Genomic DNA, 16,482 nt, shown 5'->3' with positions numbered 1-16,482 from the left:
TAATTACCTTTTGGACAAGGATTGTTCTTCAGGCACTTGGCAAGTAATCTTAATTGGTGCAGCAAAAGAAAGAAGTGTGAGCTTATGCAAAATGAAAGCAAATAAAAAAAGGAAATACTTCTGCAAAATCAAAGAAAAAGAAGACAAAAATTTTCTGTTCTTATAAGTTTACAAGTTAGGAGCTTACGAGTTGTCCTGTCCAGAAAAGCTCTGAAAAAAATTTCTGATGAAATGAGAAAATAGTTGGATTAAAAAAGCTAGGAAGCTTTTGAAGAGACAAAAGTACACAAAGTCCATGTAAGGCCAAATTGAATTTGAAAAGGCCAGGAAAAAGTTCTTACTGGCTTCCTGTACAAGTAGGTGGCACAGAGGTTTCTGAAAAATTATTGTATGAAAGATCTATTTGGCTGAACACGAACATAATATTTGTTAATAAGTCATTATAAATTCAAAAAGCAAAAAAAAAAAAAAAAAAAAAAAAAAAACCTACATTTTACAATAATTCTGATAAAATTTGTAAAACTATAAATGATAAACATCAGCAGATAAATTGTAAAAGAAAATGATTTCAATATTTTAGAAACATCGAGACAGATAAAAATTTTCATTTGGGCTGATAATTAATTAATCACCCTTGCAGCTTTCTGCCATTAATCTGACACAATGGACGATTTAGGCTAATCCACGAAATACTTACAGTAGTAGTATTATTGACTGTATATAAATTCAGTGTTTAACCTATGAACCATCTTGCACTTTCTAAAACTAAACACCTCGTTTTTGTCAATGCTAATCCTATGTCAAATCAGGTTCAGACCACAAACTTGTCTGGCCAACTCAAAATTCTACTGCCCTTATAATGTTGCAGAGAACAGACAACCAACGTAAGAATGTAAAAAAAATTTGTCCACAAGTCTTTTTAACTGGAGTCGCATGGTGCAAGATTCAAATCAAAGCTGCAAGGAAATTGGGTCAATTCACCTATTGTTTATGATTGAATGAGATCTGTCATTGATCCTAAAGAGGTTACAAGATGGATCAAAATCCAAAGAAATGCATATTTGAACATTATGCATTTTTGTAAAATTTAATAACAACCGCAGACTCCATAAAAAATTACACAATAAAAAGGAAATATGTCATGCAAAATTAATAAAAAAATTTAAGGTGAATTGCATACTAGCGACTATCTCTGCTAGTGATCCAGTTTGGAATATTCCCAGTGAACAAGTTGCTTGTCAGAAACCTGTTCAAATAGCAAAGTAATGATGTTATAGTTAAAGCTGATTTATAAGATTACTAATGAAAGAAAAACTTATTAAAAAAAATAATAATAATAGAAGATAATGGAGGAAATTCAAAGGTAAAATACTTTTTGACGACTTGGTGCTATGATGCATCATGTATATATGAAGTGTTTCCCACATATATGACTTGGTGCTATGATGCGACATAATAGGTTGATGGCCACAGCCATAGGAAAGTTAGGCCCATCCATCGGTGAACTGACATTCTTGTGGGAGATGGTTAGTATTTAACTTGTATCCACTAAGTTTCAGAAAGCAGGCCTCCGGATTAACATAAAAAGGATACTCAGATAGACAAAACACTTATATGGTTCAACAATCTAGAAATATGCGTAATTCATATAGTGACATTAGTGACATTATCTATAGGATCATAGGAAAGGCCCCTATTCATCATACTTTGTATTCTAGTCCCCTCATGAATCTACATGTTTATTTTAGTCTTCTTGTCACTCAACCCCTAGATTTGCATTACACATGTAATGGGCCTTCCTCAAAGTATCACACGGGAGTCAAGAGGCAAAGCCCCCAGCCAACCCAACCCACCCTACAATGTGGTGTCCTTGTTTGGCAGAGCTTATTTCTATTGGCTTATTGGACTTCAAAATATGCTGGGAAAAAGTATAGCTGCACATAGAAAACATGAAGTTCTAAGAGGGTTCATTTAGGATTTGTGTGAGACATAAGCACTACAATCTCCTTGATTATAGAGAAATTCCTAGCATCTTTGACTGTGGACATATGGCAAAAACCAAATCATGACACGACTTATGTTAATTTCTTATTTGAACTTCTCTGACATGAAACTTGATTTACAGTTTGACTCTAACTTACATAAATTGCAAGAAAGATAGACCACTCAAATCTGGAACATTTTCTTCCAATTTGTTGAAGCTGAGATCTCTGCAAGGATATAACAAAGAGGTGTTATAATGATACAAAAGAAGGTTTATTAAAAAAATTAAAATGAAATATAGTAAACCTTATACACGTGTATTTATGCAGGTATAATGTTCTCAATAGAGATAACTAACATGGTCTAATCCAACTATCTGGGTTTTTGCAGTTAACTAGTTTTTTAGCAAAAGAAGAAAATCCTATAAGGAAGATGGAAAGGACAGAAAAAGTACAAAGTTACAAGCTTAGTCATTTGTGAAATGTATGCTGGGATAGGTCCAGAGAGATTGCAGCTCCTCAACATCCTGCAACACAAACCGACATCATCTCAGAAAATTTCTATAACCTTGCATTATTTTAGTTGATAACGTTATACCAAAAAGAATGACCTACAATCTGTTCATTCTTGTCATGCTATTCAAGGGTGGAAATTCCGAACCATTACCAAGTAAGTCACTTATCCTTCTGCACAAAGTTGCATCATCAATAATTGTTAATGGATTATGCAATAAAGAGTTTGAATTTGACATAAAAATATCACTAAGATTATGCAACAAAAAAATTCTTAGAAGGTATAACTTACAGCTCAGTTAAATTACTCAAGATAGAAATGCTAGAAGGAATGGGCCCCTCAAAACCACTAGCTTGAATCTCTCTGTTAAAAAACACAAGTCAAATGGATCTTTATCACACCTGAAACCTTTACCTGAGAGAGATTTAGATTTTTTTTTATTTATTTTTTTTAAGTAGGAAAAAGTCACTTACAATTTCGTAAGTTGTTTCCAACTTCGAAAAAAGTCAGGCATTCTCCCAGTGAAGTTGTTACTACTAATTTTACTGATATGTCCCAAAATAGAAACAATATTGAACAAAATACAAACCTGAAGATTATTTTTCAAAGGAAAAATCTAAAAAAAGAGTAAATGCTACCAGCTATAGAAACGGTTCCAAGTAATTCCACTTACAGTATTGATAATTTGGTTAGATTAGTAAGCGAAACTGGCAACTCTCCTGTTAGATGGTTAGCACTAAGAATGCTGCAGTCACCGAAAGGAAAGTTCAGACCATTGCATGTGTTAAGGGATGAAGCAAATCAAGGAGAGTAAAGAAATTAATGAATAATCAAATCTGATTCAAAAAATTAAATAACAGAAAACAAAGAAATACTCACAGCTTCTCCAAGTTAACCAAATTTCCAAGCTCATGGGGAACAGTTCCCGAAAACATATTGGAAGATAGGCTCCTGAATATTATAATGTCCTTAAATATTTTAGAGCTGGCTAGACCAAGTGAAAGCATGTTATAGTTTAACTGTCTATATGATAGGCGAGTGAGAAAAATACAAAAAGAGCATACAGAAATGTAAGTTTGGTCATGCTACCCAAGAAGCTTGGGATTGGTCCTGATACGTTGTTCACGCCGATGTCTCTACAGCAAATACACTTGATCAAAAATAAGAACGAACGTTTATTGGCTAACCTTGGATATGAACTGAAGGAGTCACTTACAAATATTCCAACTCGGTCGAAGAAGCCCATTCGTGGGGTATATTACCACTAAGGTAGTTACGAAGGAATGTACTACAATTAATGAAGAGGAAATCGCACAATTAGATGCTTAAATCATTTTTCAAGTCCAAAGTAGTAAAACAAATAATGTTTAGGCCTCTTACACCGTCTTCAGGTAGGGTAGCTTCACCAGAGATGGTGGAAGCACACCGGCTAGATCCTGTCCCTTAAGAAATCTGTGTAACAAGGTCAATTTTTCAACTCATGAATCACGATCATGATTTCAGTTGCTTTTTGAGGTGCATGTAAAACTGTATTAAATAGTTTGCGTACAACAAGTTTAACCCTTATTATTACATGCATGTACTCTCTCTGATTACTCAGAGTTGCAACAAAAATTTGCAAACGAAGTCTACTAGAACATCCAAGTCATCTCCGCTTATATTTGTAATTGTATGCCTCAAAAAACAATAAAAAAAAAAAAAAGTCTAGAACTCAACCATGCTCACAAAGCGAAATGAAAGTTGTACGTACAATTTGACGACATGGCATACACCATAAGGGTAGGAGCAATTGCAGGTGATAGAATTGTTGTATAACGGCCTCGAATCCGATTGTTCTGTTACCCAGCTTGAGTCATTGTCGCATGGGTCCACATGGAAATTCCAATCTTTCTTTTTCAATTGTTCACCTATTTCACGAAGTGCTTTCACTGCATAATTTTCATAATAATAAAACAAACTTCAGACCATAAAAATAAATCAAACTTCAATTGTTCACCTTACAGTTTTGCAAAAATAACAAATTAAACATTGAAGTTTGAGAAATAACAAATTGAACCCTACAAATAAAATCCTGAACTGTTTAAAAAAAAAAAAAAAGCAACAAATTAAGCCTGGGTTTAAAATTGAGTATGCATGGGTTAAAGGTTTAATTTGTGACTTTTTGAAATATCATGTTTTAATTTTGTTACTTTTAAAATTATGAAGTTAAATTGATTACTGTTAAAACTTTAAGGTTTAATTTGTTACACCTCCTAAAATATTTTTCTTTTTTTTTCTTCCCAAGTAAATATTCGGGGAGGGGAATATGATATTTGAAGTGTAGATGCTAAAGCATTACATATTGTCCATTGTCAAGAGACTTGTAGTTTAAAGAAAACATCTATGGTTCAAAATACCCCACCGGTGGGGTACCCCAGCCATCAAACTAAATTAAAAAAATGATAATTAATTTAAAAAATAAAAATAAAAACCACCACCAACAACAACCACTGGTCTATCTTTTTTGCAAACTTTATAACTGGTCTATTACTCCAAAATTGACACGCTGATTTGGATTTGCTATGCCGCAAATGCGTGCCATTCAATTATGGATCGGACTTTTGCAATGGGCCTACTGATATTCATTTATAGGGCCTATTGACGTTATATTACGTTTTGGAGTTCTAATTTTTTTTTTTTTTTTAAAGAAAAATACTAAAATGCAATGGAAATAAATGATATATTCTTTTCCTAATATGTTTGAGAATTTAAAAAATAAAAAACCGAAAAAAATATTTTAATGTGTAGTTTTTTTTTTTTTTTTGAAAATAATGTGTAGTTTTACTATTATGACTATTATACTATATTTTATTTTGCGGTTAAAAAGGTAATTTTATCTCAATTATTAGGGCAATTAGTTATTTTACACACTTTAAAGAAATATGCATATAAAGGGATGCAATGAAATGGGATATGCCATTCATGCAATACAGTGGGCCCATAAAACTCACGTATTTACGAACCAAACAAAGCAACAAGCAATAAAACCAAAAACAGCTAAAGCAACCAAACTATAAGACAAGTTAGCCTCCCCAAGCCATACAAGCGCAAGGTGTGCTCATGCAAAACCAACCATCCATACATACCCTCCAATTATATTTTCCAAATTGTCCACACTAACAATCCAACCTTCTCATCCAAAAGGGGATTTTAGTAAATAACCAAATATGATGCTTGGACTAAGGGTCAAGTTGGTAATTTTTCTTACATCTCCCCCTCCTAGGGCCCAAGTATCATATACGCCTCTCAAATAAATAGCTTTGAATACTAGAAGAAAAGCACCTATACCTGAAAAAATTAAATGAATACCCAAAATTGTAGTCATTTTATTTTTATCTTTCCATACATAATCGAAAAATGGAAAAGACTCTTCAAGAGAGTAGGAGAGGATATTGAAATCCCTTAAAATTTTGTTCTATTTCACTTTTTCCCTCTTATTAGAAAAAACTACTGTTTTTATTATTATTATTGTTATTATTACTATTATATATATATATATATATAGAGAGAGAGAGAGAGAGAGAGAGAGAGAGGTTGAAACTGTCTGTTATTGGTGAGAAAAAAATAATTTAATTTTTGGATTCAAAGCATATATATATATATATATATATCTATAAAGCTATTGTTATAATGAATTGCTTCCATAATAATAACAAATTTGCCATACCAAAAGCATCAAATGTGACTCTACTCTTGCTATAGTGTGTGTTAGAAAAAAATTTGAGACAATTAATTGTCCCCTCAATTATGGAATTTAAAATGTCATCAAATTTCGCTAGATTATATATTTAAAGCATTTTTTGTTGAACAGATTAAAGTCAGATCAATCATGGCTTTTGAGTGGAATTTTGTGGTGTGTCTTTGTGTTAGATACCATTCCCCTCTCCCTTGTATGTTTTGCATTTGTTACTAAAAAAAAAAACAAAAAAGATTAAAGTAAGATCATTGAGAAAGATGAATGAAAGAAAAAAAAAAATGATCTGAGATTCAAATAGTCATTAAATGATGGGGAGTAGGATGTACATTAAATTCACCAACTCAACAAAACCGACCCAATCTAGCCTAACCCAATGCCTTTGGTTGGTTTTGTGAGTTGATGGGTTTTGTTGAGTTAAAAATTTATTTTTGAGTCTCAAGTCACGTTGAACTTAAGTTGATAGCTTTTTCAACTCATATGGTCCAACTTGAACCATTAAAGATATAAGTTGCTTCCATATTTGACTACTTATTTATTTATTTTTTAAATCGTGTTCTTCAGCCAAATATAAAAATCTTTCACATTTTTTTTATATATAAATACCACTTTTAAATCTTTATTATTTTTTAAATTATATTTTTATGTTTTTAAATGTGAAAGGGATGATATGGGTCTTACCAACAAGATAATTTCTAATAGATAAAATAACAAAAAAATGCTAAGACTACAACAAGATAATTTCTAAAACTACAACATTTTACATAACTTGTCAATTGTGAGTAGTAAAAGAAAAAATGGTAGTTTTACATTTTTTACTACTCACAACTCACTACTCCAAAACAAATTTGGACCCTGAACATCCACATTCCTCTTTTTCTTTTCTTTTTTTCACCAAATGCAGATGTTCAACAGATAGATTTCATTATGTTGCAGGGTAAAAGGGCCAGCCCATACCAGGCCCAAGCTGAGCAGGTTATAAGCTTGAGAACCGGCCCAAGCCTAATAGATGCCTATCTAGTACACATATGGATCTGCCATCGCAGGCAGAACCAAGCAGACCAATATTATTACCGAGGACAAAAGGTCGTGACTTGGGGAAGTCAACCCACTGAACATAAAATTGGACATCAAGCACAAGTTGCTAGCAAGTTATCTTAAAAATATTATGAAAATATTGCGAATATAATATTTTGTTTTTAAGAGTAAATACATAAATCTCTTTTATTAAAACCTTCTTAGTTATCCTCAAAAAAAAAAAAAACCTTCTTTATTTTCCAAATACCAAAGCTTTTTTCTAATAATAAATATTTGTGTTTGGAGAATTAGAGATATAGACACTATATTTTAAAGAAATTACAATTGTAGATTTCGTGTTAAGGAGTTAGGTTTTTTTTTTTTTTTTGGTCATATATGAAAATAAATTTTTCTTTAGTTTTTTTTATTGGTGTTAATATTTTTTATATATGAGAAAATAGCATGTATTATATTAGGGGCCAAACTAAATATAACAAAATTCTTAAGGTTGTTTTTATTTATAATTTTTTAATTTCTTTTTAAAAAAATCATGACATAATTCTTGATTAATAGGATATTAGAGCATTAGTATTTAGTTGTTTTAAATGGCTAAAATGCTATTTTTATCCCCACAAAATCCAAAAATTGTTCTGCATCAATGAAGTTATATGTAAAACTTTTAACTCTTGAGCTACAGTGCACAACCATTATGCTGTGTACTGTAGCTCAAATATTAAAGCAAAATAATCTATTTTATTTGTCCTCCCATTAAAACAATGTTCCTTTTTCTTTCCTTTTTATTCTCTCATTTTTTCTCTTCCAGTTCCACTCACTCTCTTTAGTTCACAAACACAGTCTCACCCTTTCCCCTTTTAATTTTTTCTCTCTTCCTCCACTCTCGCCCACCAAGCCCCATTCCTCCATCTCCCCTGCCCAGCTCTGACCAATCTTTCTTCCTCCACTCGCCGTTGACTCAAGCCCTAAGCTGACCCATCTTTGCCTCCATCACCGACCCAAGCCCCAAGTCAAACCAAGCATGATTACCACGCCGCAGAGTTCGTGGTGGGTTTCGGGTTTGTCTGGTTGGGTTTTTTTGGATTGGTGGTTTTAGTGGTGGTGTGGGTTTGTGTGGTTAGGTTGTGTTGAATGTGTGGTGTGGGTTTTGGCTGTGGCAATGTCAATGGTTGGGTTGGTGGTTTGTTGATTGGGTTGCTGTGGTGGGTTATCGATCGGTTTGCAATAAGGGGTTGTTGGGTTTTTCATGGCTGTGGTTGTGGCTGTGTGGTGGTTTCCATTGCAGTTGTTTATTTTAGTAAATATATTATTTTATTATGTTGTTTATATTATTTTAATATGTTAAATACTAAAATAAAACTATTGATGTTGAGCGTTTGGTAAAGTGAGGTGATAAAATAGATAAATTAAGTTTTTTAAGGAGCTAGGGATATTTAGTAGGAGTATTTAAACAATAATTTTTAGGGTAAATTCCAGAAACCTACCCCGAGGTTTGAGGAAATACCAAACACGTCCAAGAGTTGTTAAAAATGACCAATTTGGTCCTTAAAAAAGACGGCGTGTACTGCCGTTTGTTCACTCTCTCCAAACTATTTTTTTTTCCATGTTCTCTGTTTGTTCAATTTCTTCTTCGCGCCATAACATAAACGCCTAAACTCAATCCAATCCAAAAGATATACACAAAACATGTATTTTGAGAAAGATTACAGAAAAAAATCACTAAACCAGTACCCATTTTTCAAATCAAAACCATACATTCTCATTAGGAAAAATAAAAATTTACATTACATTCCAAAAACAAAAATCCTCCCTTCATCAAACCAAGATCAACCCAATTAGATCCAGTATCACACAAGGCAATCAAACAGACCCAATTACATCACACCTCAAACAGATCAAAAAAAAAAAAAAAAAAAAATCAAAACAAAACCCAGACTCATTGGTGAGCATCGTGTGACCCAGCAACCGCCGGCCACCACAGCACCACCCATCATTACCCACCCATCGATTTCAAACCAAAACCGTTCCCACCATCAAACATCACATGATTCACACCTAAACCCAAATTATGATTAAAAAAAAAAAAAAACCCACCTCAAACCCAAAAAAAACCCAAATTATGATTAAAAAAAAAAAACCCACCGTTGAGCATCGTGTGACCCAACCACTGTCCACCACGGCACCACCGTCCACCACGGCACCACCCATCACTACCCACCCATCTTCCTCAAACCCAAACCGTTCCAACCAAACATCACATGATTCACACCTCAGACCCAAACAAAACCCAAATCAAAAAATTATAAAAATTATTAAAAAAAAAACCCATACCCACAACGGCAGCTCCACCAGACTGACCTTGCAACCACCGTCTCCACTCATCGTGACCCAGCAATCGCCATCTATAATTCATCATGATTCGCAACCCAACCACAAAGCTTTTAACGGCGGAGTATGGCGTGAGATTTGTGGTTCAACCGGCTTTGAAACCATTCCGGTGGAGGAGTTGTTGGTCTCGAGTCTGAAATTTTGGCTTTGAACTTAAGAGAGAGATATTTTTTGGTGTGAAGAAGAGAGAGATTTTCTGGGCGTGAAGGGGAGAGAGATTTTCTAGCGTTATTTGTGAAGAAGAGAGAAAGAAAAATTGGTTTAATATACGGTGCTCAAACGGCGTTACACGCCATCTATTTAAAGGAGCAAATTGGCCGTTTTTAACAACTCTTGGACGTGTTTGGTATTTCCTCAAACCTCAGGGTAGGTTTCTGGAAAGTACCCTAATTTTTATTATTTAAACAATACAACATGTATTTTCACAACAATTTTTCACTTATATGAATTTTCAAAAATCTTTAATAACGTCACCAGTACAACGTTACTAAATGCACCCATGACTTCACCATTTTAATTCTAAAGGAAGCAATATATTATTTCTTCAATTCTCATCTTCGAGCCTTTTTATTAGGAGCGTCAGCATCTAAAGTTTCAACATTTGAAATATTAAATGATGACTTTTGACCTTTGCAGTGGTGCTTCAGGAATTTTGTTTAGGAGGGTTATTACAAAATTTTAATAAAAAAAGAACTTGAATATATTGAGTTATTGAAAAAAAAAATTAATACATAAAGTTTTATAATTTTATTTTACAAGTTTTCAAATTTTGAATGTTATATGATAGTTCATTATGAATATCTATTGCCAATATGGGTAGCTACAAGTCTATGACCATTTTATTTTGTTAAGTTTATCTAATATTTTTATCTTTATACAATTGTTATCATCTATTTGACTTTGTTTTCATAAAAATATTTTAGACTAAATGACTAATCTTAACTCATTGGCTTCATATTAATTATTGACGCAAATAATTACACTTATTCATACATAAATTATACACTATATGTCTACTTAACCAATTAAATGCTTGAACAATCATTAACTTTACAATTGTTTTCTTGAATTTTACTAACTTTATTACAAAAAGTTATTATAATATGATAACAATAAACACATGTAAAAAAAAAAACCTTCTCTATTTCTTAATTATTAAATTATATAAAGTTATATTATATTTATATTGTACATACAAACATTCACACACATCATAATTTACACAATACGTAACATTATAACAAAAAGTAATGTATACACTTACACACACATAATATAAATTTATAAAAAAGAATTACACTTACAATTCACAATCACTTAGGGCCTGTTTGGGTAAGGAATTTTCGTCACTCAATTTCCATCACTCAATTTCCATCACTCATCACTCATCACTCATAACTCATCACTCATCACTCAATTTTTCACATCCGTTTGCCTTCATCACTCACTATTTTTCACACTATTTGGAGGGCCCACACCTGTCACGGTACAGTGTTTTTTTTTTTTTTTCACTAGCAGCTTCTTCTTTTTTTTTTTTTCCCCCTCCTGGGTTGGCTGTTCGGTCTGGGTTTTTTTTTTTTTTTTTTTTTTTTTTCACTAAGTTTGGTGAGTCTAGGTACTTAAAAAAAAAAAAAAAAAAAAAAAAAGCCAACGCCAACCCAGAAAAAAAAAAAAAAAAAAAAAAACAGCCAACGCCAACCCAGAAAAAAAAAAAAAGAAAAAAGTCAAAAGGTAGTCAAAAGTTGCGGCTGTGGGTCCCTCATGTGTGTTTATTTACGGAAATGCCATTGAGTTATGAGTTATGGAAACTGAAAACAGCCTTTTGTTGTTTTCAGTTTTCATAACTCATAACTCAAAAATCAGAGAATTGAGTGATGGAAACAGAGTTATGGAAACAGAGTTATCGTTTGGCCAAACAACCTTTTTGCTATGGGTCCCATCATTTTTGAGTTATGAGTTATGGAAACTAAGAATTGAGTTATCAAAAAACTCAATCCAAACGGCCCCTTACTCTTTATTCGGCTTCTAAAAAAAAAATCTTACTCTTTATTCTTAAAGTCTAAAAATAAATTAAAGTGTTAAGCTAATCAAAAAAAAAAAAAATATATATATATATATATAGTTTTTTCTTTTGAATCCAGGGGGTTCATTTGAACCCCCTGAATATGCTTTAGCGCCGCCCTGGACCTTTGAGCACTTTTTTATCTTAAATTATGCATCAATTGTGAATAGTTTTCCCTTAAATTTACTCTTGTTTTGAAATTTAAATTTTAAATTTTATACATCAGTTATATATCCCTTTTAATAGAAATGGTGATTTTATACACTAGTTATATATCCATTTTTCCACCAGTTTGAAATAGAATGAATTGAAGTGACGAATAAATATACAGAATTACAAATAGAAAGAAGTGGAAAGACATCCTTACCTTCATTATCAGGAGTTCGCCCTAGCCCTGCTTGTGCTGCCGCGCTCAAAACTAACAAGAACACAGTAAAGGTAATGTAAGGAAGAACCCTTGCCATCGTCTGCTCCGCTGAGTAGGTATTCCACGAGCTCTGCATTTGAATCACACAAACTATGATATAATATTATCAGACTTCAAGAAAAAAATATCATCATATAATTATTGAATTTGAACGTACGTTTAAGGGTCCCAAATGAATTTTATGAAGTGGCCCTTGCTTAGCTTTACTTCATTGACTAGCAAATATCAGACAAACTGTGAAAGTCTAAAATAGACTTTCACAATTGTGTAATTGGTTTGTGCTTTACAGCTTGCTTGCACTTGTTTTGATGATATTAGGGGGTGTTTTTACAGCTTGCTTGCACTTGTTTTGATGATATTAGTGTGTGTTTTGGGTAGAAATTATTCTACCCCGCGTCTGCATTTCTGGCGTTTAAGTGGTTTCACGCCGTTTATTTTTATTTTTATTTTTATTTTTATTTATTTTTTACACGCGTTTCAGCTTTAAGGACAACTAGTACTGTTTATGTACTGTGGAGCATTATTTATGTACTGTTTATACACGGTTCACAGGATTTACAACCACTTTATTCCGAAAAGAAATATTAAAAATGGATCCCACGGCATTATTCACACATTTAAAAATTATTTTGCTACAGTATTTTCAGTTTTCAACAAAATAAACTGTATCCAAATGGACCCAACCCTCATTATACAAATTTTCTTACCAATGAAAATGAAAATTTTCGATGGCATGTTTGGCCAGATATCACAAATTTCAAACGCGGTATTATAGACTTGACTAATAAGGGTCCATTTGGATACAACTTATTTTGTTGAAAACTGAAAATGTTGTAGCAAAATAATTTTTAAATGTGTGAATAGTGCCGTGAGACCCATTTTTAATATTTCTTTTGAATAAAGTGGTTGTGGGTCCCATGAACAATGCATGAACAGTGCTAGTTGTCCCTTAAAGTTGAAACACGTGAAAAAAAAGGCGTGAAACCACTGAAGCGCCAAAAACGCAAACGCGGGTAGAAATAATTTCCATCCAAACGCACACGGGGGTGTTTGATAGGAGTATTTAAATAATGGTTTTTGTTGTTTAAACAATACAACACGTATTTTCACAACACTTTTTCACTACACGTATTTCTAAAAAACTTAAATAACTTTACTAGAACAACATTATCAAATGGACTCTATTTTTTCTATTATTTTATTTTACACAGTTTTGATGATATTATTTTTTCTACTATTTTATTTTATGTGTGAAGTGTTTTGTTAACCAAGTTGTGTTTAGGGTGTGTTTGGTAGAGTGGATTTAAGAGAGAATGAGAAAAAAAAAAAAATGAGGAGAGAAAACTTTTTAGAAAATGTTTGGTTGGGAGGGAGAGAGAGGAAAATGATGGTGGGACTCAGGTGTTTTCTTCCTAGGCCCATCAAAAAGTTTTCTCACCAAAATGAGGAGAAAACTAAATGGGGTGAGTTTGATAGGCAAATGATGAAAATGCATGTACTCGCACATGGGCTTGTCCAGTACGTTATTGCCTTTGGTCTATAAGTTGCCTCTGGTAAATGACGAAAACTTTTTTTTTTCTTTTTGGTTTAGATGTGATTTTTTTTTTCTAGAAATGATTTTTATTTTTTAATAAATTTGGGTGATTCTTTTTTGTCACTTTTTCTTTTCATTAGGCATCATTTTTTTAATAAGAGTATATGAGTAAATTTAAACAAACACACTTTTTCCATTCCTCCACTTTTCCACTTCCAACCAAATAAAAAAGAGAGAAATTAAAATCTTTTCTATCCTCTCATTTGTCCACGCTCCCACTATTTTCTATCCTCCCACTTTTCCACCCTCTCACCATTGTAGCTGTGCAATGGTTTACCGGTGTATATGTTTTGTAACCATTTGTGTTTTACCTTTACAGCTGAATCTCTTCCTGTTCTATTATTTTATTTATATTTAGTTTTGATAATTGTAATATTTGTAACTATTATATTGAGGTATTGAGAGATAAAGATGAATTCAATTTAATTATATAATTTTGTTTGATTGCATACACTTGTTAACACTTTCTTTTGTAAAAAGTAAAATTTTTTATATATGTAATTTATAAATTTTGATAATTTATAGTTCTAAATATGAGTAATTAAAGTAGAAAATATTCACACTTGATGAATATTTAAAAAGAAAAAGTATTCTCAATCCTTTATTACAAATGTTGAAACTTTTTGAACCCCTAAAAATGCTCAAAGATGTAAACCTAAAGAAATAGGTATTGCTTCCTTCACACGCACAATAATTTTTTATTATAGTTAGTTCTGTCGGACTGTGTGCCTTACTGATCCATCCAACGACCAATTGGTGAAGGATGAGAGGGCACAAATCTTTTATATATAGCATTCGATTGCAGACCAAGCTCATTGGTATTGGAATGAATTGTGAAAATCCCTCACAATCCCTCCCTCACAATGCGGCTCCAACAACTTGAACCTATGACCAGGCTCTAATACCACTTGTCAGACCGTGTGCCTTACCGATCCATCCAACAACCAATTGGTGAAGGATGAGAGGGCACAAATCTTTTATAGCATTCGATCGTAGACCAAGCCCATTGGTATTGGAGCGAATTGTGAAAATCCCTCACAAAGAGAGAGAGAGAGAGAGAGAGAGAGAATATAAAAAGGCAAAAACTAGTTTCATAACCAAAAATTATTTTACTAGCAAAATTTTTGAAGAGCTAGATGAATAGATTTTAAAAATAATAATAATAACTAGCTTCATCACACGCACTCCGCACGTGTGATGAGGTTCTTTTTTTATATTAAGTTAATGTAATTTTTTAGTTTGAATTTATCTATCGTTAGTGAGGTTATATAGGAATGGATTTTTAAGAATCTAAAATTTAGGATTTTGAAAACGAGTAAATTACTCGGTTTAGTGTGTGCTAGTTTTAGGAAAAAAAAAAGTAACAAACGTATGTGAGATATATTTAAATATAGAGTGTGTACAAATTTTTAGGGAAAAATTTTCTTGGGTAATTTTTTTTTTTTTTTAATTTTATTGAATTACAATCTTAACCCTATTTTTTATTTTTTAGGAATAAGAAATATCTAATTAAATTAGAGATATTTTTGACATTTTCCGAAGTTATAACTAACTTCTTGAATCCTCTTAATATATAGAGATAATAATTCATTTAGACATTTCCACAAACATCTAATGATGAAACACCCAAACTAAAACTTCATGCACAAATCACTATCAAATCAAAATCCATGTTAGAAACTCTTAAATCCCACAAACTGAGCAATCATAATGACTACTTCATTTAATAAAACATTAATTATGTTTCGAACAAAATTCCACTGGCTAAGAGAAAATGTTTCCAACCAAAATTTTCCAAATTATGACACCTCAAGATCAACCTCATATAATTCACTGACCTCAAACTTTAGCAATTAACCTAGCTAATTTATGCATATTCTATCTAATTTAAAATTTTCCGCTCAAAAAAACAAACTGAGTATAAAAATTATGTTATTTTTGGAACTGTATATTGGAAGACTACCTTAAAAATTTCCATAATAATTTCAAGATTGATTACACAAAAACTGCTTCTTAAAATTTCCAACATTTTAGTTTTTGCAACTATATGTTATAGGTTGCTTGTTGGTTACTTGGGTGAGTGTGCCATATAATGGGCCTTCACAGGACCTAATTGTGCCTAGGGGTATAACTCATTGATTTCATTCTCCGCGCGACAAATACCTTTCTAAGCTTTAACCAATTCTAAATATATGTGCAAATTTTTATTTGTATGAATAGAAGACTTTATTAACAAACACCAAAGAATTACAAATGGGCGCCAGAGTCCTTTACAAGAATATCAACCAAACAAGGACATCAATCGATACCAAAAAGACCCCACAAAAATCTGATATACCAGATATTCTGGAAAAAATTAGCCTTTACCCTTTTAAAAAAAACAATCCAGCATTTTGTCCCATTTCCCAAACTAATCAGGGAAATGCCCCTCTTTTGAAACTTGATTTTCTTAAAATCAAGTTAGGCCCTATAGTGGCCTTTTTAAGGAGCTTATAGTGGCGTTTTGTAACTCGAGCTCTTTGAACTCGAGTTATAGGTAAAAAAAAAGAAAAAAAATTGCATATAATTCGACTTCATGGAGATCGAGTTACAAAACACTACTATAGGTCCTTAAAACATCACTATAGACTCTTTAAAACGCCACTATATGGCTCTAATTTTTTTTATTTTTTTATTTTTTTTTATAACTCGATTTTAAGAAAATAGAGTTTCAAAATAGGGGTTGTACGGTACCAAGATCCCAAGACTTG

The 16,482-nt window shown here is 32.3% G+C and overlaps 1 protein-coding gene across 1 annotated transcript in view; it reads right to left on the bottom strand.

The window, feature by feature from the left end:
* Window positions 1–16,482, bottom strand: part of LOC115989507 (probable leucine-rich repeat receptor-like serine/threonine-protein kinase At3g14840) — a 60,377-nt gene that overhangs the window by 5,147 nt on the left and 38,748 nt on the right. Inside the window, exons 2-17 of the mRNA XM_031113203.1 lie at window positions 12,079–12,208; window positions 4,247–4,424; window positions 3,877–3,948; window positions 3,713–3,784; window positions 3,561–3,632; window positions 3,376–3,447; window positions 3,170–3,241; window positions 2,970–3,041; window positions 2,788–2,859; window positions 2,598–2,669; window positions 2,438–2,509; window positions 2,142–2,210; window positions 1,181–1,246; window positions 342–407; window positions 188–223; window positions 8–48 (exon numbers count right to left, since the gene is read on the bottom strand). Of these exons, the coding sequence (XP_030969063.1) occupies window positions 8–48; window positions 188–223; window positions 342–407; window positions 1,181–1,246; window positions 2,142–2,210; window positions 2,438–2,509; window positions 2,598–2,669; window positions 2,788–2,859; window positions 2,970–3,041; window positions 3,170–3,241; window positions 3,376–3,447; window positions 3,561–3,632; window positions 3,713–3,784; window positions 3,877–3,948; window positions 4,247–4,424; window positions 12,079–12,208 (1,234 nt within the window). The remainder of the gene's footprint in view (window positions 1–7; window positions 49–187; window positions 224–341; window positions 408–1,180; window positions 1,247–2,141; window positions 2,211–2,437; window positions 2,510–2,597; window positions 2,670–2,787; window positions 2,860–2,969; window positions 3,042–3,169; window positions 3,242–3,375; window positions 3,448–3,560; window positions 3,633–3,712; window positions 3,785–3,876; window positions 3,949–4,246; window positions 4,425–12,078; window positions 12,209–16,482) is intronic.

The sequence above is a fragment of the Quercus lobata genome, chromosome 5 (assembly GCF_001633185.2).
Source record: "Quercus lobata isolate SW786 chromosome 5, ValleyOak3.0 Primary Assembly, whole genome shotgun sequence".
Lineage (NCBI taxonomy): Eukaryota > Viridiplantae > Streptophyta > Magnoliopsida > Fagales > Fagaceae > Quercus > Quercus lobata.
Note: the sequence above shows the minus strand (reverse complement) of the source record. Positions and strands in the feature narration are given on the sequence as shown.